The 23,576-nt window shown below is 44.7% G+C and overlaps 1 protein-coding gene across 1 annotated transcript in view; it reads right to left on the bottom strand.

The window, feature by feature from the left end:
* Positions 1 to 23,576, bottom strand: part of ITGA9 (integrin subunit alpha 9) — a 346,390-nt gene that overhangs the window by 253,824 nt on the left and 68,990 nt on the right. Inside the window, exons 12-15 of the mRNA XM_003781794.3 lie at positions 23,159 to 23,249; positions 19,737 to 19,782; positions 16,091 to 16,245; positions 6,028 to 6,188 (exon numbers count right to left, since the gene is read on the bottom strand). Coding sequence (XP_003781842.1) covers positions 6,028 to 6,188; positions 16,091 to 16,245; positions 19,737 to 19,782; positions 23,159 to 23,249 — 453 coding nt within the window. The remainder of the gene's footprint in view (positions 1 to 6,027; positions 6,189 to 16,090; positions 16,246 to 19,736; positions 19,783 to 23,158; positions 23,250 to 23,576) is intronic.

Genomic DNA, 23,576 nt, shown 5'->3' with positions numbered 1-23,576 from the left:
ATTGAATGGTAACTGTGTACATTGATGGATATATTTTTAAAATAAGTTTAAAGGAAGTAGAATTTATACACCCAGGCAGTCCCTGAGTTGCAAACATCCAACTGACATACATCTTGCACTTGTGAATGGAGGCTATTACAGGTAATAGGTAAATGTACCTGTTCCAACTTACATACAGATTCAACTTAAGAACAAACCTACAGGCCCTATCTCATTTGTGACCCAGGGACAGCCTGTACTCATGGACTTTAATTTTAAGTGTACATTCTGACGAGCTTTAATAAATGTATTTGGTCATAAAACCACCCCCACAATCACGATCCTAGAAAGACTCACCCTAGAAAGTTCCCTCATCACCCTTTAAAGTCGGTCATCACCACTCCTCCCCCCGGTTCCGGGACCCTGGAAACAAACGGCTGATCTGCTTTCTGTCTCTTCAGTTGGCCTTTTCCAGACTGTCACATAAATGGACTCGTATAGTATGCAGCCTTCTGCGTCTGGCTGCTTTCACCGAGCATAATGCTTTTGAAAGTCATCCATGTTCTGTAGATCTTTGTTATTGCTGAGTGTTATTCCATTATACAGATTTACCAAACTCTCTTTATCCATTCCACTGTCATGTATTTTTTTAAAAAGTAAGTTTTACAACAGTGTGGATCCAGTGTGCTATCACATGTGTATAATGAAAGGAAGCACACACATCTATCTAGTAAACTGGTGGGCTCTTGAAGGACACAAAATCGGAACCATGGTTGCCTTTGGCAGAGAAATGAGATGGCTGAGAGACGTCCTTTCTTTGCACACCTTTTAGAAAATAGTTAGAAAAAATTTTAACTATGTGCCTACACCACCAATTAAAAAAAAACACACAAAGAAAAAAATTTTAAGACGATTCCTACATGTAAGCTCTTTTTGGCAAACTCCACAACTTTTTTTTAAAAACTATTTCTTCAACTTCTCAAGATGACCAAGAGATTCAGCACACTATCTTCTGGATAAAGAAAGAAACTCTGCCATTCTCCCTTCTCCTCTTTCTCACACAGTTTATTAATACCAACTTAATCTCCCTTCCTTAACCAACTGTTTCTTAAACTTAAACCAGGAAAAAATAGTCTCAAGCACATCTTAAAAACTAGCATCCAATGAATCCCCACACCCAGCATACTCACAACATATCATGTGATTAAACCTACAGTCCTAAGGTATTTTGCCAGATATGCAAATGAAAACAAAGCAAAACACCTGGCCAGAGCCCTGGGTGTGACCTCTGAGAAGACCTGGAGGCCAGGTGATGTCCTGCCCTCCTCCAGGCGCCCACATCTGCTCCTACAAGCAACAGAAGAGCTGCAGGAACTTAGGATTCAAAGACTCAAACTCCCCCGATAGTCCAGAAACATAAGGGAACAATCTCATGAACATTTGCAGCTTCTCAGAAAAGCCCACGCACTTGTGTATTTCCTTGTCTAGTTTGGGGTGGTTTTATTAACATTAATCCTTGTTACTGGCTCTCTTGATGGTGTCTGACACAAGGTTCTGCTCAACAAAAGTTTCCTGAAGGCCTCTGGCAGATGTCTCTGATGCTCATGGTGCAGGCATCCCGCCTCACTTGGGCTCTCCCTGGCCTTCTCCACTGAACCTACATGACACTCAGAACTGTCCCCTGGTTTCCTGGCTCCTGAGAGGCTGCTTATTTTCCTGTCATTCACAAGCAGTGGATCTCACAAAAGGCTTGCTTTCTCAAAGCACAGTGCAGGCCCTGAGGGTGGAGCACAGTTACCATTAGATAAAGACATATACACTAGAAAACAATGGTGTAACAACAGAACACTCCTAATTATTCTTCAGCATTGGCCATGCATCCAAACTCTCCCCCCACCATCTCAGGGCATCAATTCCCAGCAGTCAGTCCACAGAGAGGTGAGCAGGCCCCACCCCATATGAGAAGTTCCACTGATCAAAATCAATTAAGATTTTGTTTGACAGGCATTTATTCTAGGTCTGTCATCCTCTAAACAAGAGTTGGGCAGTATGAAAGAATCTTCAAGAAGACAGGAAGATGACAGTGGCATCTTCAGGGCCTAGAACAGTAGCTGGCCCTAAGGATGTTTAAGACCTGTGGAGCAACTGTGCCTTGAACAGACAAACCTTAAGCAAGCAAGACAGCACGAGGCACATCCCTTCAAAGGATGGTGTGGCCAGGGCTTCTCAGATGGGCCACATGAGGTGGTTTTCAACAGTACATAGGCACAATTCTGTAACAGGACCCTCACATTTGAAAAGTTATTCCCTGACTGATAATTCCCCTTTAGTCCTTTGGATTACATTGGGGGAAAATTCCAGGCTGGTACCAGTATGACTTTAAGCTTCCCTAGCAGGTGATCACTTCCCTTTCTAACACACAGGGAGCGTGAGCCCTTCTTCAGAGACTTGGCAAACAATGAAATTCAGCCAGAATTCTATGACACTGTTGTGTCTTCACTGTATTTATTTTTATAATTACTTTCTGTTTTAAGCATGTGATAATTGGTTTTCTGCTTAGAGAAGGGTACAAAGTTTCTGTTTTAAATTATTTTATTTGAGGCTAACAGTTAGCTAATTTAAGGAGAAAGTTTGAAATAAAATACTGTAGAAGGTGCCTATTTTATACCAAAAAATAAAAAATGCAAAAAATCATGCAGGTGGTACGTGTACATGGTTCTACGTGCCTATGACAAGCCTCCGGCTTTTGTGAGCATGAGAACCAAGGTAAAGGCACAGGTTCAAGAGAAAAGGGGACATTTCATGGCAAGAGTCAGGGCATATGTGGTGTGGCAGAAGGGTAAACTGAGGCCAAGTTGTAGGGAACCTTGAAGGTGAGGGACAGTGTCTGGGCTTCTACCTGTGGCCGCGGGGTCCTCTAGAGGTTGTTAGGCCACTTGACTAGCAGGCTCATCCCTAAAGCTGAACTTGTTCGAAGGAGCGATGTTAGGGTTTGGACTCCGAGGCACAGAGGCCAAGTTGCAACTGTCTCTGCTCTGCTGACCACAACGAGGCAGGAGGAAGTGGCTCATCACAACACTCTAACCTCCCAGACGTTCCCCCCACCCCCACCCTGCCACCAGCATAGTGAGTGAAGCAGAGCATGGAAGCACATAGTTAGCCTGGGAGGCAGGTTGTTAGCCCAAGCAATTGTCCACGATAGATAGTTATCACCATATATGGAATAAAAACTTCTAGGGAAAAGGAGAGGGAAAAAAAAAGATTGGAATAGGCTTAAAGAATAAGGAAAAAAAATACCTAAAGATAGCCTAAACAAAACACACCCAGCCCCTAATGCCTGCCTCACTGTCTGCTAGCCATATGGTGTGTGATAAGCCAGACGCTTTTATTTATCTCCTTTGACTTGTCTGTAAAGCTGAGAGCCAGCTCCACTGAGAAAGTTCCACTTGCACTAAAGACTGCATCTTGCTCTTCAGCCCTGACCAACGGCTCCCAGGCCCTGCTCTGGGAGGCAGCCCAGCTGCCACTCTCTTTCTCCCATCCTTGCTGCCTGCTCAGCTCCCATACAAGCCCTGGCTGATAAACTACAGACCATGCCTCCCACCTCCTGGGCCAGCTGTGCCACCTGCAGGTAGCGAGCCTGCTCGTGAGTGCTTGTCCTCACTGGTGCACTCTGCCAGTCGCCCTGTCCTCTGCTATGGCCTGGATAGCAAGTGGTAGAAACAAATGTACCTCGAGTCTGTGAAGTACCAGCCACCTTGAGCATTCCTTACCAGCAACATTGCCTCCAGAATCACAGAAGCCTCAGAGGTATGTGTCTTCCTGGTGTGTCCCTCTGCTTCCATCTCCTTGCATGAGAATGTAGGAACGCAATAACTATATCCAAAGTGCCCCAGGTCCCCCATCACTGAAGCAGACCTGTTCTCTGGCTCTCCCTAAAACAACCTAAATAATCATGTAAAGGGCTATAATCAGGAGCCCTGGTCTCAACCTCCAAACTGTTCTCACCATCATCTCAGTCTCTCTTGTCAACCAGGTTTTGTCTGAGTGGAGAAGTGCCACTTGTGGAGTGGAGGGAAATCAATAGAGCTGAATCTGCCAACAGGATGACAAGTTAAATTTGCATTTCAGATAAATAACAAAGCATTTTTAGTATAGGTACAGCCCATGCAATATTGGGGGCATACTCACAAGAATCATTCACTATTGATCTGAAATTCGGATTTAATTGCAAGATGTATATTTTTACTTGCTGAATCTGGTAACCCTAGGAATTAGGAAGTAGCAGCCCTTCTCTTCCCTGGTAACACTCAGAGGCCACCATAGAAACAACCCTCCCTCTGGCCTGTACCTCACTATTGCCACTCCCTGAGTGTACTCTGCAAAGGCCTGTGCACATTGTGTGGCCCTATCTCATAGCCAGGGCACCCTGGTAACTATCAACAAAAGGCAAATTCTCAGCCAAAGCAGGAAGTTAAATAGAACCCCAAAGGAATGTATCTGTGGAACAGACCTAGTATAAGAAAACCCAAGAGAAGATGCCCTGTGCCCAGCAAGTGTGAAAACACCAAGCCCAGGCACCCAACAACCTGGTGTTCCCATAGAGCCTGTCCTGAGAAGCCTCACACTCTCCAAAGGGACCTACAAGCCAGAGTAATCTAACACTGAGGAGGGCAGGGTCAGTTGGCTTAACAGGAGCATGGACAGCTTTATAAATGGCCCAGCACTCCAAGCCCTAGGGCAGCTGGTCTGGGCAGGCCACAGCACGAGTTCTGGCAGAAGACACAGCCCAGCCCTACTGGAAAGCATCTCAGTGGCAAGGAGTCAGGGGCTCTGGGCCAGGCCAAGTGCCATGCATGTGTGGGGCATTTCTCTATATACAGCCCAGAAGCATCTAGAAGCAGCTGTCTTTCTGCTCTGGCACTAATAATGTAATAATAGAATGACGCCTCACTGCCAATCTATAGACTATTTTAACTAGAGGTCATAAATCCACTAGCTAATGATATTAGGTGGAACGATATGAATTGCCATTTTTGTAAGCCAAAAATGTTATTATAGAATATTGGCAATGATGTACAGCTCAACCAAATAACAATACTATTGAATGCTTTCCATTTATCAGACACCATGCAAGGTCTTAGAGTAAATTCTTCACACAATGTTTAATTCTCACAACCACCTTTCAAAGTAAGCATTATACTATTCATTTCAGAGATGCAGATAAGACAGGGAGGTCAAAATACTCATCCAGCTGGGTACACACTGGGTCTGTGTGACTCCGAAACCCACATTTATTCCATCCCCCGTGTGGCCTGGATTACATGGGTTCTTCTACTTCCCTGGCTCTCTGACTCTGCCCTTTGGTCAGCATCTGGCCATTTTTGCTGCATCCAGAACTTCTACCCTGCTGATCAGTGTCAGCCTGTGCAGGGACCACTCTGTAGCTAATCGGAGCCTGGTCTCCTAAATTAGCAGCAAAGTGTATTTAACAAATAATTTCAAGAGGAGAAAAATACTTGAAAGTTTATTTAGAGTGAGCAGGGAAAGGGGCCAAAATATGCACTCCTAAAATAAACAGAAGTAATCACAGGAGAAAAATCTAGTCTAACCAGTTTTAAAATCCCTGAACTATGACTGTAAGCTGATGTGTTATGGACCACTGAGAAAGGCATCAGGTGCAGTGTGACCCAGCACCACTGCAGACGGAGGCATGTGCTTCTGTGCTCTCCTTGAGAATGTTACTGAGCCTCACAGAAGAGAGCAGATGAGAAACCTCCTAAAAGAGCTAGTCGGAGTCGGGGACCAACACTGGTCTCCCGGCACCCCCTCCATAACCCTCCTCAGAGGCTGAGACCACACAGTAAGATGAACGACAGGGCTGTCAGAAGCAAACTTCAAAAGAAGAAGAAATGGATATTATCCTCTTTGAGAACTAAAATTTTGGAATTCAGAGTATTCATAATGCATAATAAAAGTGGTTTCCACTGGTTCCAAGTGAACATCTGCAGAGATCAAAGTTTGAAGATAAAGAGGAGGAAGGCTGACCTTCACGTGGGCCGCATAGTGACGACACGTCTCCTCTGCGTGGGTCAGCTGCAGCTTCTCTGTGACCTGACCCGCCGTCTCTCCCAGCAACACAAAGTAGACTCTGGGCAGCTGGCCCTTCTCCTTTTTGGCCACATCAGCCGTCAGCACGTAATTCAGGCCTGCCAACAAATGAAAGGTCAAAACATCAGCAAAGACAGACACGTTGTGACGAGGACACCTCCACTCCCCTCCCAGGAGCACGTGCACATTTCATAGGATCCCTAGCCTTCCACCGCTCGCAGGACTGCAGCTCCAATTCAGCCCCCCGAGTGAGAGGCATGCAGCCAGGATGCTCACAGAACTAAGAGAAAACCAGGATGCCCTATGCCCTCCCAGTGACACTCCATGTGTCACACTTCATGGCTCTCCCTGGTTTAAGCCTCACACCCACAGTATCAACTGAGTCACCAGTATGCACATCAGCAGTTAGTTGTACCCAGCATGCATTCTGACAGGCAAATATCCCAGCAAACCTATAGAACATTGCTAGAAGATATAGAAATTATGGAGCCTTCGTGTAATACTGACTCCTATAAAGCCCTGTGACATATGCCCAACATAAGGGTGGCATCACGGCCAGTAATTCTAACTCATCTCACCAATGCTATTGTGCTCTATGCTGCTCATCTATTGGACTGTGTGCCTTCATGGGTCACTGAATACTGACTATATTCCATGCACTGTTGTAGGCACAGAGGATACTTCAGTGTACAACCCAGGCAAAAACTCCCACTTTCACAGAGCTTATACACACAGACCCTCAGATGAAGGCTGGGGTTGCCTTTATACCCAGGTAGTGGGGCGTGGTGACTGAACGTTTTGTAGTGCCTAGCCTTTTGATGAAACTAAGACCACGGTGGGGTGTGGACTGAGGTCCTCTCCTACAAAGAATAACTCCTCTCCCCTACCCAAATGTGTCATATCAGATGGCAGAACTGCGGTGACACAGTCTGGGGCTTAGAGAAAACAAAGATGGCCCAAATAGCAAAGGCATACTTGATGATCCAAAAGCTTTCACCTCCATCATTTCAGAATCTATAATTAAATGTAAGGCAATGTGTTTCAATAGGTAAATGTGGCTTTAGTATCAATAGATCTTTTTCACTGCTTTTCTACGCCAGAAAGGTCAGTCCCCTCCAATCCCTTTTTATTTTTTAGCTGTTTTGGGAATTCCAGGCCATGTGTCATTGTTAAAGTGAGACAGCAGCAAGAACCTCTGTCCTTAAAGCAGTTGACCCAGATGACTCCTGGAAGCCTGGCCTTTGCATCAGGGCAAAGCAGCCCCATCCTGCTGGCCATTGAGTAAATAAAGCCAGGCAGCAGAGATGGCTCTGGCTTTTAATAACATCAAAGGGACCAGCTAGCAGAGGAGGTATGAACAGGGGGAGAGGAAGGTGATCTGAACAGACATTCTGCGACTGCCACAAGGCATATTTTGATGCCTCTAATGGCTTCCTTGGGCCTCTGCCATCACAGGGATCTTGCCGTGCCAAGCTGGCAGATTCTTGGTCAGTAAGGGCAAGTCTGGCCCCGCTTGTTTATTCCAGCAAACAGCTGACTTACAAGGCAAGGTGGTGTCACCGGCGGAACCCGAGATCTGGATAATCTCAGGAGATCTGTTCTTAAGAAGAACAGAACACATACGGGAAAGTGCTTTGACACAGAAAGCAATGGGGACAGCAGCAGCAACCGGGACAAACCCAGAGACTGAAAGCTCTGAGGCGGCCCTACAGACCACAGTTCTAAACCTTTATTTTATAAGATGAGAGAACTGAAGCTTCAAAAGGGAACAAGACTTGCTCCAGGCCAGAGAGCCATCTACCGCAGAGCCAAATCTAAAACTCTCCTCATCTCTGGTGCCTGGCTCATCCTACCATACTGGTTTTTGATGCATGTTTTTCATTACTTGACCAGAAATTCACTTTTTTATTTTTTGAACGCACAGATAGCAGATCCATACAAGTCCAAAGATCTAGAACAGTGGTTCTCAACCTTCCTCGTGTCACAGCTGTTTAATACAGTTCCTCTGGGTCACAACCCACAGGTTGAAAACTCTGGTCTAGAACAAAACTCCGGCCAATTTACTTTCTACTCCTCACAGCTTCCCTGAGCAAAAGCTTAAGAGTCAGAAAGATTAAGTTCTGTTTAGCAAAATCACAGCTAGAGATGAATGTTGCTGGAGGACAAGCCAGACGCCCTGGCTGGCTGAAGCACAGTGGTGCTGGCAGCTGCTGACCAGTCAGCCTAGACCAGCCTTCTTCCCGGCTGAGAGACCAGAGCTGCTTCCCTCCGGAAGAGTGACAATGGAAAGGACAGCAGGACTGAGCTATCTCGCCAGAGATGAGCTAGCCGAGCTTAGAGAAAACCTGGTGGAAATGAACACAGGAAGATAAAGCGGATGGTATTGTTCCCCCACCCACATCCTCTTATCTTTTACCATTTCTTTGGTCCAGCCCAACGTCCAGCTTCCAGCACCTGCATCACTTTTCCTAAGGGCTTTCTCTAGAGGCTCTGCCCACGTGCAGAGTGGGTCAGGAGTGCTGGGGAACTCAAGCCTCAGAGCAGCCCTCCATAAGGCAGAAGCCCTTGCCCTGTGAGAAGGATAATTCTGAGGCATGTTCTATGCCGACTCTCAGGCTTTCCCAGCAGGATTAAGCTCTAGCCACCTACCGTGGTAACCAGTTCAGTAATACGCCCTCCATGTGGTTGCTGTGATGGTTAATTTTATGTGTGTACTCGGCTGGGCCACGTTTGGTCAAGCATCAATCTAGATGTCACTATGAGGGCATTTTTAAATGAAAACATTTCAATCAATAGACTTTGAATAAAGCAGATTACCCTCCATAACATGGGGGAGACTCATTCAATCAGTTGGAGGCGTTAAGAGTAAAAGGCTAAGGGTTCCATCCAAAAAGAAAGAATTCTGGCAGGAGGGGGTTCAGTAAGTTCCCACCTAATGTAGGGTAGATGGCACACTTGGGTGAAGGACCCAACTGTTTGACTTTACCTTACAAGCACAAACAATATAACTTAATCATATGTACCCACATATTAATCGGGGAAAAAAAAAAGAATACACACACAAACAAGAAGGAATTCTGCTTTTAGGTGCCTTTACCCTGGAGCTGCAACATCAGCTCTCTAGATCTCCAGCCTACTGGCCTGCCTTGCAGAATTCAGATTTGTCAGCCCCCACAATCTCATGAGCCAATTCCTGAAAACCCAGCAACTAATCTCAATCTCAACCCCACCTCTCTCTGGGTTCTGTTTCTCTGGAGAACCCTGACTACTCCAGCTGCCTTCCCTGCCTGTCTCAATACGCCTTTTCCCTCCAGGTGTTCCCGGGGTCACCCTTGAATCAATAATGTGTGCCCAGATCCCTCATTCAGGCTCTGTTTTGGGAAGAGCCCAAATTAACACAGGGCAAGTCGAGGGAAAAGGAATTAATTCAACCTTCGACATGTGCCAAGCGCTATGCTAAGTACTTTACAAACACCAACTTTGTTCCTCCAAATTTCCATCTCACTAAAGAATCACTGACCCAATCAATATATGTCCCTCTTATAGCTCCAGGGAGGGGAAAAATAGCCCACCAGCTGAGGACAACCCCCCTCCACGCAGACTGTGAGCATGCCAGCATGTTCACCTTTTAGTTTCTCTAAAACTTTATAGTGCATAGTCACAGACATGCTGACTTACTCAATTCACCAAGCACAAGCATTTGGGAAGCATTTCATCTCTAGAGCTGCCTACTAAGTGCTTCTCCTTGATCTAAAATGTATTTCGAAATTTTACCCACAAAGAGGTCAACTCTGTATCAGACTCTCTCTTTTAGAAGAAAGCAAGATTTGTTATAAGAAACCCTGCCTGCGTGAGTAGATAGGAAGAAATGCAGACCATTCTGAAGCCCTGAGCACAACTAGTAGTTTTAAACTGCACCCACCCAAGAGTGCTGGAAGGGAGCCCCTAAGAAGCGGACGACATGTCAGCAAAGCAGCAAGTTGGCTCGCTGGGTTCAGTGGTCCAGGCCCTGGGAGGGTTGCCCGCAGCCGCCCCTAATGCAAGCCAGCCAGCCAGTGCCGTCAGACCAGGGAGGGTGCTGGTTCTGATTAGGGCCTCCCCCAACAGCACATTTCACATCTTCAAGTGTTTCCTTCTGGCAGCTTGTGTCCATGCCATGTCGAATGATGTCATGTTGATGGAAAAGCTGATCAGCCCGGAGTAAGACTTTCAGCCACCCCCCTCCCCTGCCCCCCAGCGGTTCCCCAGGGCCCACTCCCCCACAGGCCCGGGCCAGGAAAGAGCCAGCTGTCTCTCATCAACCCTGGCTCTGGTCCCTCCCAGCAACTTTCGATTCATTCTCATTCTCCAACAGAACAAGATTTCAGCTGTGAAATCCTACTAATAAATTCTCCTTCCAGAGTTACTCTAAGCTTCCTTTAGAGCAGCGGTTCTCAACCTGTGGGTCACAACCCACAGGAACTACATTAAAGGGCCGTGGCATTTGAGGTTGAGAACCATTGCTTTAGAGTTTTCCAGGAAGAGGAGGGGGTGAGGAAGGATATTTCCACTTCATTAGCTTTCCTAGATCCCTACCCCAAGGAATGAAGTTGTAATTATTAGACTAGGTTACCCATTCCTCACATCACATGGACTTGCCTCATCGCCCCATCTCCATGCTTCTTGAGAGACCAGGAGGAGCTCAGAGCATGTTCTCTCTGTACAAACTCTCTCCAGAGCATAAATGCAACCTTAATGCCAGAAGAAAGATCTGGAGACAGGTCACCTGGTTTCAACACTATTTTTGCTATAATATGGATAACCTTAGTGCCACCTCTCAGGATGTGGGCTCAACTGCTTTTCTGGAGACAGAGTAGTCACCTCTGCTTATTCACAGCTTTGCTGGGCTGTCTGAGAGGTCTGGACATACAGGGGCCCTGGATTAGAGTGCAAAACTCAACCACCTAGGGATCACCCCTTCCTGGTTGTTCAGTACTCTGGTGAGAGTGCAGAATTGCCAGCTCGATTCCCTGCCTCCAGAGAGGACCAAGCAAGTTTACACATCAGCCTGGCCAGTGATTAGATCCAAATATAGCCCATGGTTTAGGAGCAGAGCACTCTGCCACAGGCTGCTCCCCAGGCCAAGAGCGAAATGGTTAATACTATTTGGGACGGGCAGGACTCCTGCTTTAATAAAATATGTTATACACCAGTTCTTGGGGGAGCCCACCAGCAGAGTGAGAAGTCTGTGTTAGCATTCGCACACTGAGCACGGTGCCGCCATCCATGGGCTGAGTGAGGTGCGTCGGGAGGACAAAGCGTGGGAGCAGCAGCCGCTTCTGTGCTGAGTGCCTGCTTCCCTCCTGCCCACCAGGATGGAAGCACCCTGAAGCCAAGGCCTTTGCCCGTCCTGTTCACTGCTCTGTCCCCAGACTTGAGCAGAGTGCCTGGCACTCTGAAAGACGTTAATTATTGTTGATGGAATGACCAATTAGGGCTTCAGGAACTCGATAGATACTTGCTGTGCTGGTTTATGAAGCTGTTCTCACTTCCAGCCCACCCTTCCCTGCTCTGCACCATGATGCTGGAGCTGGGATGCTGCAAACCTCATTTCTATCTGGCCAGGGGCTCACTGTGAGGCTCTGCGGGCAGAGAGCTTGAGTGAGCCTGCAGAGGGAGAAGGGAGTCCTTCCTGCGCACTTCCTATTCCTAGCAGCCTAACCCAGCAACAGTGTTTCACGGCACCTGGTCCCAACAGCAGTGAATTCTAGTTTCCAGCTTCTCCCAATAACCCCAGAGCCAGGCTCACCATCCACTTTCAGGGAGACCAGTAGCACCAGCCAGCACCCTTTCTCAGAGGTCTAGGCCCCAGCTCCACAGGGTCTCTTCTCTAAGCTTACAGGCTCTGATAACCCCGAGGAAGTGGTAAACCCCAACTACATGTATAACCTTGACCAGTGGCTCTCAAATCTAAGCCACCTGGACACTGTTAAAACACAGTTGCTGGCCCCACCCTCAGAGTTTCTGATTCAGTTAGAATATGCATTTCTAACAAGATCTCAGGTGATACTGATCCAGCTAGTCTGGTACTACACTTTGGTATCCACTGGTACAGACCTAGGTCCTCTATGACTTGCACTCTAATTCTCAAGGTTAAATTCCCTTTGTTGAAATAACTAGTGTGGTCTGTTTTCCTAATTGGACTCTGCCTGTTTAAGAGGCAAAGGCAGAATTACCCCCTACAGCGAAAGTATTTTCCACAGTATTTCCAGAAGCTATAGTAGCACCTTTGGTGGCTTTGCTCATCAGCTGGCCCTGAACACTGCCCTGATCAAGTAGGAGCTATGGTTTCACTAAAGCAGGGAATAAAGAGGTGATTGGTGTCCCTTCTTGGTACATGTGCTCAAGCCCTATCAAGTAGAGACAAAGAAACTAAAGGACAAGGCTTTAATAGCGACTGCATATGGCTCCCAAAACCATCCTCAGAGAGGGAGTCATGTGGCTAAAGATGCCAGAAAATAGACCCCCCTTCTGACAGCTGCAGAGAAGTGCCTAGCACACTAAGGGCCCGGGCTGCAGGCCCATGCTATCCTGCTGACAAACTCAGCTCAGGCTATGCAGACATTGAGAAGTGCCCAGAAGGCCTGCCCAGGGCTGGCACTGATTCATTGTTCATTCTGTGGACAAAGCCACCATCAATGGGGTTCCTCTGCAGCCACGAGCAAGGGAGTAAGGAAGGTTTGTAACCCAGAGTCTCAGGCGCAGGCTCCTGATGCAAACACCTGGGAGATGACACCGAGCCAACCAGTACCCTCTGCTGACCTGGAGAAGAGCAGAGGAGGATGTCTGTGCCCTGCAGGTGCCCCATCCTTCCTCCATCTGGAGACTGGAGACCTGATCTTCCCAACAACACAGAGTGCAGGGGCTGCCTTCTAAGCTGAATTCCAGGAACACCTCACCCACTGCCACACCTGCTGGACCCGCAGCTACAGACAAGCTGCCTTGACCGTCACCTCATTTCCCATCACAGGCCCATCATTCCCCACCCCAAACTCTCCATTCCACTGCCACTTCATTTTTGCACAGATTTCTGCATTTCTCCCTCTACTGAGAAGATTGAGATGTAGTTCACTTCCCTGAATGCCAGAGAAAGTGGCAGGAAAATGCCAGGGATGAATAATCTTCCGCATTACCCTGTTGATACCAAAATTCTGCAGTTCCACCTTGGGAAGGGCAACTTGGTGAGAAGTGAGCTCTTCCAATTACACAGTCATTGAAGCCTTATTCCTTAGGAACAGAATAATACTCTAGCAAAGACATGATGTTTCCTGGCTTTTCAGAATATTCCTGTCATATTGAAAAATTTTTCAGAGTAATTTATTTGTAGTCAATTCATTATTCACAGTAGAATTGTAACACTGCATTTTACAAATAACCTTGACTATTTTGCCTGGATGTGCCTTTTTTTCTGAAATTATTAACTTTCTTTTCTTTTTTTCTTTCTTTACAGTTTTTGGCCAGGGCTGAGTTTGAACCTGCCACCTCCAGCACATGGGGCCAGCCCCCTAATCCTCTGAGCCCCAGGTGCCGCCCATTAACTTTCTATTATTAAAACAGAATCATGAACTGACGAATTAACATAGAAAGTTAATAATTATTAATTATAAATATTATTAAGTTATAGTTAATAATTATTAACTTTCTATTGTTAATTCTTCAGTTCATGTTTTTTCTTCTGTTAAAGAGGAAAAATCAGAAAATTTTTAAAAATTTATTGTACAACTTTAAAATTATCTGTTGGTCAAGCATTTATTATTAAATATTGCTATGAAATGGGGGGGGTTCTGCATCCAAAAATTCTGCATTCCAATTCTCCATCTCCTTTAACCTGAATTTTAAATAAATGTGGGCAAACATCCCCTCAGAGTGTAAAGGGATATGGAATTTCATCTGCAAACCCATGCGGCAGATAGAGGCTAAGGAAGAGGCCTGAATGGGGGTGCAAAGTGTGGGACGGTCCCCACCTGAAGCTGGATATTAGCCATGTTGCCTCGTACTGCCCACAAGGTACAGTACAAGTCTTATGATTACCCGTCTCTTCCACCTTACCTCCAAGGCCACGGCTAAGCCTAGACTTGCATTATATTCCTGCCTGGTAGTCCATGAAAGGCCTGACAGGCGTCAGAAAGGGCTGCTGGTTGGGAAAGGCACGAGGAGGCTGTCACATCTCCACCTCGCTCAGCCCACAAGCCTTCAACAGAACATGCTCTATTGCTTGTCTCCTGTTCAAAAATCACTCCTGCTTGGATGTGCATCTTGGTTTCCTCTCCTCTGTTCCCGCTATATCAATTGATCCTCATTTTCACCACAACAGTGATACAGAGTTTGAAAGTAGTCCACTGCTTCAAGATCAGAATAGTAGAAACTCTGTATTTCCCTATAGAGGCTCCATACACACAGGACTGTCATCTCTAGTGCCTGACACATGTGGACACACAAGAAAATCTTTCTCAAATGCATACACACATGAACTCATAATTTCTTGCTTCTGGTAGGGTTCTATAATAGTTCTGCTTATTTTCATGTGCATCAAAATTGATCTTCAAACATTTTTTTTAAATGTTTTTAATGGAGTCCAGCTATACGATGAGGTAGTATTTGATGGAGGACACACAAGTCCCAGGACCACCAGAAAGCTTTTTTCCTTAAGATTATGGCATCTTAAACAATTAGGGAATTGGTGAGCATTAGCAGAACTAAAATATCATCGAATTTGGATCCAACTCCTGGCTTCACCAATAGCTGGGTATGAACTTGAATGAGTTTCTTTTTCCCACTGGGATACACACAAAAAAACTACATACTAACCAGTTCCCAAGTTTCATCATACAATTGCATTCAATATTGAAATTCCTAAGATCTCAAAAGACAAAAAAACTACATAAATAAGTACAAAGTTTAATCACTGAGCATATTCAATCCACTTGAAGATCAAGATAAAGCGCCAATGAGACAGCTGAGAAGGATGAACACATGATTGAATAAGGGAGGACATTCAAGGTGCAGTTAAAGCATGAACTAGCTTGTGGAAGTGTGTTTCTGCATGTTTCCAATATGCACCTGAATCCAGTGGGGATCATGTATCAATTGATGGAGGCCTGAGAGTCTGCATCTCAAACAAGCTACCAGGGATGCTGAGGAGTAGCGAGGGGCATCACTTATGACATTGAAAATATCTAAGAAAGTCAGCAAGTCCACACTTGTCTTGGGGTTTTTTGTTGGCCTGGAATTTTACTTTCTATTATTAAATCAGACTTTTAAGTTAAAACAAAGCACCTATTAATCTGTGTAATGCTCCAGATTCATTTCCTTCAGGTGATCACATCCTCTGAATTCCAATCAACAGTGATCCTTTCTTGTTCTCAGGGTCCAGTGTCTGGAGCGAGCTAGCAAGTTGATTATCCTCCATCAAAGCAATGGCAGGGACATTTCAACTATCAGGGTGACACCTGCCTCTTTTCAATTCTCGAAGCAGACTTCCTCTTTTAGAAACCTAAGCCTTTGTAAAACCAGCATCCCAATCCCACCATCCATCTTTGGTCTCCATTTCCACAGTAAATGGTATAACCCTTCCTGACATCTGGCTGATGCTGCACACTCAATCAGGAGCCTCCAAAATCCTGTCATTTCTGTTTTCTAACTGCTCAGAATGTTTAATAAGAGCCAGGCTCCAGGCATTATATTTCCACCAATCCCACACAGGCCTGTCCCACTCATGGTCCATGGACACCTCAGTCTGGAAAAAGGATGTTTGATGTCCAAGGTTATTTGTCCTAGAGCTGGAGGTTGTAAGAAATTAGGAACATTATCCATAAACAGGAAAGAGAAAGGATGGGAAAGGGTGTCCAGCCAGTGGACCTACTGCCTGCAAAACCAACCAGGATGCTCAGCAATGGGGAATGTCTGAAACATCCTCCATGCAAACCCACTCCAGCTAAGATGGCTGTCCTGGGATCATTACCAATTTCTCCAGGAACGTGTTTGCCATGGAAACTAAAGCAGGTGGTGACATTCAGGCAGTTCACAGGCTGCTGTCCATCATGACACTGAGGCGCCGTGATGTTGATGGAGCCTGGTAGGAAGATGGAGATGTCCACTGTAATGACGGGTCTTGCTCTGCAGGACAAGAGGGGAAAGTCACTTAGTGGTGGTAAGGAACAGTTCTCAGAACCAAACAAGAACTATACCAATAGGATAGATCAAGGATAAATCCTAGGCCTTCAACTCCGCCTTTATTTTAAGTATGAAAGAACTCAAGAGAGAAAGACCAATGTGTTCTGTAAGTACTTTTTCTGGCATATTGCCTAAGAAATTAATTGTTAGCTCCCCAGTAGTCAGGGAAAATTAGTTGTCAATAAAACACATCTGGTTAAAGTCACAAAAGGAATAGCAGATGCTGAGTGATTATTTAAAATTTTACCAATTAAGTACCGATTTCCATTCTATTAGGAAGATAAGGATATATCTAAGAGGAATTCTTACAGTGACGCCATGACTCAAGAAATAGAAGTATATGCAGGGATTCCTCCAAAAGCATCTATTACCATTATAAACATGAGCTGCAAAGTTTCAGGCCCATCCAGTCAAGCAAATTTCCTCCTTCACTTAGCCCCATCAGTTCATCAGTATTTTTCTAAAAGAACTTGATTAATGGAGTCCCAGCTGGTAACAGCAAAGTACTCCAGAGCAGAAGCAATCCACCCTCCTGGTCTCAGGGCCAAATGAAACCTGATGAACATCCACACTCTCCTCCCGGACATGGACCATCCCCCATGGATGGATGGATAGCATCTGAGGGCTTCCCAGGGAGGGGGGAGTTGTCCAACAAAAGCTGAGAGTGAATCACACCATTCTGCTCTCACTGCACACATCTGCTGTACCTAAGCTGTAGCTTAACCTTCTCCCCTCCAGGCCTCACAAAGAGGCCCTTTTACCCCTGTGGAGCCCTGGCCTGCACGCTGCTGGGGTGACATAACAAGATTAGGGTGCATTAGTGGCTTGAAAACAATGACTTCACTTGTGAGATGCTTCCTCAAAGGAAGCCCAGAGTGACAGGCGGGATGGGAATGACTGACACCAGCTCCAGGAGAAAAAAGCATTAAGAAAAACCTGAGTGACAAAAGGAAGTAAGGGCACACACAGCCCAGATGGGGTGAGGGGACTCTACTGCTGCCACACTGCTGGGAGATGGGTCGACAGAAGGGCAGTGGTGATAGGTGCAATGGAGTTGTGGGACTCAAAGAGCAAAATCCAGCTGTAGGAGAAAACAGAAGCCAAACAGTGTTGCCCGAAAGAAATCCAACATGCTGGTCTTTCCTTTTTCTTTTGGGTTCACCCTCAGATGATGCTAGAAGTAACTTAGAAAGCAAATAGTTTATCCCAACCAATGTGCTTGTACAGATGCCAGTAGATACTCTATAGTTCTGTCGGCTCCTCACAGCCAGCTAGAGGGCCCCACCCCCAGGAGTCCTCCCCTAACACCCCTGGCATCTGGGCATCCTTCCTCTCTGTGGTCCCACCTCAGTACACATACCTCTGGCCCCCACTTACTATAGTGAATTGTCACAATTTCCAAGTCTTCCCTGCCAGCATGAAGCACCCCCAAAGCTAGGTAAGATCCCAGAAAAATCATCCTCTTGTTTCCAGGATAAGGGATATGCAAAAACCCTGCTTAAATACTTGCAAATTTATTCCAAGCCAGAGGACTGAGAACCACAGGAATGCTGAAAGTTTCACAAATGGACAGAGGCACCAGGGAGAGCCCATGTCCACCCTGCCCAGTTCCTCACCTGCCTGGTCACCCTACAGAGGCAAAGTCCAGCCTGTCCCATCATACCCAGAGGCCACCTTATCAAGGAGGAAGCTGAGTCCTCCTCTCACAGGACAGCTCTGCAGAAGATGGTGAAGAGAGCAGGAAACAGGAGGGGAAAGGCCAGGCAGAATGACCTGGAGATTGTGAAAACAGAATCCTTTGAAATGGCCCTCAGGGACCTCACAGGTACATCTTCTTCCAACATCTGTCAAATCAGTTCCCTCAGACCTTTTAATTTCAACTCCAAGTATTGTTTTTGGAAGAAGAAAAGCTCAGAAATCTTTCATAGGCCTCTCTGATCACTTCCTGTGACCTCCAATGGCACAGCACCAGGCGCCTATCACCCCAACACAGGACCTGCCCCAGAGCTAATCCGAGAGAAGCAAACTTCCTAAGGGCAGAGCCAGGGCCTGCCCACACTTCTGGGGCCAGGGAGACTACATTTCTCAGTCCCTGCAAATGTGCCAGCCACTGAGATAAAAGCAAAGGGGCACCCAAGGGCAGCTCTGCAAGTACTATCCAAACTTTTTAAAAAGAAGCTGTATCTGGAACACTTCTTTACAATGGCTCATAGCGCAAATCCTGATACTTCATTTCCAGGTAAATAATAAAACGGTTGGGATGCCCTTTGACATGATGTTGCTCAAGTTGTCCTGGCCTTTTGCAGGATTAGTGCTGCTTTCAGGGAAAAGACAGGGTCACAATAAATAGCCTGCACACCTGGTAATGCAGTTAGGCTACTAAGCCAGCTCCGTCATAAGCAGAGGAGCATCTGTATTATTGTCTCCATTAACAGAAAAGAATCCTGAAACAGAAAGGGCACAAAATTTGCCCAGGAAATTCATCTAACCTAGAAAGAGCAGAGTCAGAGTTTGAACCCAGGCAACTTGGCCCCAGAGTTCACATTCAACCTCAAGCCTATACTGCCTCTTTAATAATTCAATATTTAGCATTACCTGGAGGTTAGTTGGGTCCCTTACATGTTACTAAACCCGTATTCATGGGGCACTTCATTCAAAAAGAGGCTATGTAATCCAGCAGTGGAGACTCAGAAGAAGGCACTGCTGAATTAAGAAGAATCTGGGGTGTGGAACTACATGGCCTCTGGGATCCCTTCCAACCCTAAGATCCTACTAGTCTATTTTAGAAAGTTCTGCCATCGGGTTATTAACAAAACCTAAGAGTTGGCTCTCACTCCAAAGTGTAATTCTGTCTCCTGTGACTCATACTGCTAGAAATACTTGGAAAGGATTCGTGGGTGGTGATGGCAGCCCACTGGCCTTTGTAGGAGAGGTCCAGACTGCACGAGCTTCAGCAAGCTCTGGGCTTATGCTCACATCCCTTGCCTCTGCTGCCAACAGAGAGTGACATGTGTCCAGTAGGCAGCAGGCTTCTGGTCTCCAGGGGGTTGAGGAGATTAGGATTCAGGGTATAAGAATGGAGAGATAGGATGGACAGCCCCTTTGAGTGCTATGGTACCTGTAGAATATGATGATGGTTGTATGGCACATGAACAAATGGGCTATCTATGGGCTTAGGAACTAGACCACCTTGAGCTGTGCCTAGAAGCTCCAGGGATGCCATCATCTCACACCAGCTGGAAGTTCTGGGATAGATGATAAGAAATGAGAAGATAAAGGTAGTATTCCCTTTTACTAAGCACCTCCATCAGCAAGGAACAGAACAGAGGAAAACACTGACTAAAGGTGAGCAACTCCCTGGGTGCCTCCCCTACCAAATTCCATCCCTCACCCCTGAAGAACCAAACCTACGCAATAAGAGTGAGGCAACTCACCTGAGAAGAACCACACTGTCAGACATGAAGGCTCCAATAGTGACATCTAAAAACAAGAAGTTCATAGTGTTCAGAAACCTGTTGAAAACTGCCCAACCACCCCCGCAGTCCCTGCAAGGTGGTCTATAGCAATGGAGAGTAGGCCTTGAGGTCAGAGAGCCCTCTGGTGCCACTGTCTAGGCTATGAATTGGTTTTGTAAAAATCAGAACCACACTGTCTCATAGGGCAGCCAATCACCATTATTGGCCTTGAAAATATGGCTGGTCTTGAGATATGCTGTAAGTATAAAATATATACCAGATTTCAAAGACCTAGTACAGAAAACCATTAACTATCTCATTAATAATTTTTATATAGATTATATGTAGAAATGATAATATATTGCCTACACTGAGTTAAATAAAACAGTATTAAAATTAACTTCACTTGTTTCTTATTTTTTTATGTGGTTACTAGTATATTTTAAATTATATACAAGATATGACAATTAAGTTTGTGAATTTGTCCTCAAAAAAGTGCTATATACTTCACTGCTGAATATCAGTATGGTCATCTTTGAAATACTTCCTTTGGGAAGCTATGCACCAGTGGCAGTGCCTAGTCTACCCTTCAAAGCAATTTTAGAACTCTTTTTTGGAATTGCCATCAGAACTATTATTGTATGGTACACAAAAACATGTAGTGACAATAACATACACCACAAGACAATGCCACATGTCAACATGAACACAGCTGTGAGACGCTGATATACCAAGGCTCTGAAACCTTACCAAGTTGTTTGTACAGTGCTGCCAACGTAAGCGCACAGTGGTAAGTTCTCAAATTTAATTGTCAGATCTCCTATGATGACAGCTCTAATAGCCATCCCAGAAGAAGAGTTCCAAAATTGCTTTGAAGGGTGGACTAGGTGTTGGTGTGAGTACACAGCTTCTCAAGGGGAGTACTTTGAAGGTGACTGCAGAGATATTTAGCAATGAGGTGTATAGCACTTTTTCTAGGATGACATCATGAACTTAATTGTCAGACCTTTGTAAGTAGCTCAGATCATATATATATTGACATCAATGAATTAGAGAGAGAGATACCTAGAATTAAATGACTCATGGAAAATGCGCTAGCTTCATGAAATCACCTCCAGCCATCATTCTATATGACCTCAGAGTATCTTACAGTGTCCTACTCTGTACAATGGAGATAACTATCCCTAAAACCTTCTTTAAAAGTTGCCAATATTTCATAATATTTAAATCATAAAATATTTATTATTCATTAATATTTATTACTCATTGAACAAAATATTGAATATTTTAATATTTATTAAATGCATATAATATATTTAAATCAGAAAACTCATGAAAATACTTAGTAAACAAAGACACTTATTTACCCAGTAATGTTTTTTCCTAAATGACTTTAATTTAGGACATATTTATTCATCCAGTAAGCTATCTTTTTTCCCCCTAATATCAACACCTTAGCTGGGGAGGTTTTTTTTGTTTTTTTTTTTCTCTTAACAATTTTTTTTTATTAAATCATAACTGTGTACATTAATGCATTTATGGGGTACAATGTGCTGATTTTATATACAATTTGGAATGTACAGCACCAAGCACCTGAGTCCAGGGGAGTCTGAATCTATATGTCACTAAATGGCTAGAGCATCTATGCAGTGCCCTCCTTATGGAAAAATAAGTAGCAAATCCATGAATTATAGCATTCCTAAAATTCCCACACTTTGGTGTGTTTACTAATTTTGTAAACTTCAAATAGTCTTTTTAGACTTTAAAGTCTTCAATAGTCTTTTTTCATTAACTGGATGTTTGAAATCAAAAGAACCTAATGAATTTGTCATTTCTCTAAAGAAGAATGCAAGGTAAAAAATTCAGAAACGTGAAATGTAAGCACCCAGCTCACCATGCATTTACAGAGAAGCAGCTGAACCACTGGGAAGCCTGTGTCCCCATCCACACTGCAAACTCTGGCCAGTCCCTGACCCTCTCTAAGGCTCAGCATCTTCATCTATAAAATGGAGGAAAACCCCATCCCTATCCAAATACTGGGGTCGCTGTGAGCTGTACGTTGCATATGGAAGCATTTTGCATACATTAAAGTGCTAAACCCATATAAGTAATTACTTGAGGACGGCCACTAATGGCCCAGAACAAGGAGGACTGCTTTCTCAAACTTAAAAAGACCCATGAGAATCTATCTGGGGACAAAAGCATCAACACTGACCCCTCTCAATTCCACTTCTACTCCTAGCTCTGTGAAGTCTTAAGGAATGTTCAAAATTCTTGTCTGTATGAAACCACAAAACTTGGTGTCCTCAAACAGGGTTGTCTTAGTTTTTTAAGATTTTAAGTGGAGTCTCGGTGCCCATAGCAGAGTGGTTATGGCACCAGCCACATGCACCAAGGGTGGTAGGTTCGAGCCCAGCCTGGGCCAGCTAAACAACAATGACAACTGCAATAAGAAAATAGCCAGGCATTGTGGTGGGAGTCTGTAGTCCCAGCTACTTGAGAGGCTGAGGCAGGAGAATTGCTTAAGCCCTAGAGTTTGAGATTGCTGTGAGCTGTGAGGCCACTGCACTCTACCAAGGGTAACATAGTGAGACTGTCTCAAAAAAAAAAAAAAAGATTTTAAGTGGAAAGAAATATTTTCTCAGAAGCAAAATAATTGTACATTCAGGAAAATGTTTTCTGAATTCCATAATGATTCTGGATTTTTTCAGATTCTTATCTTTTTTTTCCATATCTTATTCTACTCCATCTTCAAACACCCAAAGAACCACTATTCCACCACCCAGTCAATTTGACCTAAACCTGATATCACTTGGGATTGGGGTTTGAAATCATATATTTTTACTCAATTAGCCTCTGTCTCCACAGGGCACTAATAACCCTGAAGACAAGCCAGCCAGCCTTGACTGGTGTAGGTCTGTTTTGTCTGTGAGTAAGAAGGACATGGTTTTCTGCTTGCTGAAAATCTTTCTCAATAATGTTCTTCCAAGAGTGGGGCTAGGGGCAGGGAAGATGCCATTCCTTTTCCCTCTCAAGAGTAAGAAGCCTCTAAATATGGTTAAATGTCAAGAAAAACACGCAGTTTTGCTATCTATCATTTTAAACATGGACAGTGGTTTCTTTCTTCATTAGAAAAAAAATGCTACCACAGAAATTACTAAAAAAAAAAAATCCACCCTCTTGGTGCTTGAACCATTCAGACTAGATCATTTTAAAACTCCAAAATAAACTTCCACAGTATTTTCACCTTAAAATCAAATACCAGGCAAAACACTGTATTCTGTTGTACAAATTTTCCTAATCCTAAATGGCTATAGTGATTGCTAACCAGACTGGAAATTATCCTACCTCCTGCATTTATCTTCATTTATCTCGTGTACCTCGAAAGAAAAACAGCTTACCAGGATAGCCATTTCCATCCATATCAATGCCTCCTGATATGGACTGGCCAAACATCCGCAGAACTGGATTTATCTTCCGCCCAGATAGTTTCTGAAACAAATAGGGAAATGAAGTTACCAGAAAGGACCACAGTCACAAATAAGAACTGTGCTATTTCATTCCAGCTTCCCTGGAACATTTGGTCTTAAAGCTGTTGAAAGACAGAAATGATCAATCCTAATTTGATCGGGGAGTCTTTAGCAGGCTGTTGAATACACACGCCTTTGTTATTGTTTGCTTTGCCAAATGTCATCATTCAAAACTTCTCCTCTAAGTTCAATACTAATGAAAAATCCACCTAAACGAATATGTTAATGTTTTGACATGTTGAAGTTCAAAATGGATAAAGTTTAACTTTCATTCCTAATAGAGATTCTA

Source organism: Otolemur garnettii, unplaced genomic scaffold (assembly GCF_000181295.1).
Source record: "Otolemur garnettii isolate 467f Iridium unplaced genomic scaffold, OtoGar3 scaffold00002, whole genome shotgun sequence".
Taxonomy (NCBI): Eukaryota; Metazoa; Chordata; class Mammalia; order Primates; family Galagidae; genus Otolemur; species Otolemur garnettii.
This window is presented reverse-complemented; position numbering and strand designations above follow the sequence as displayed.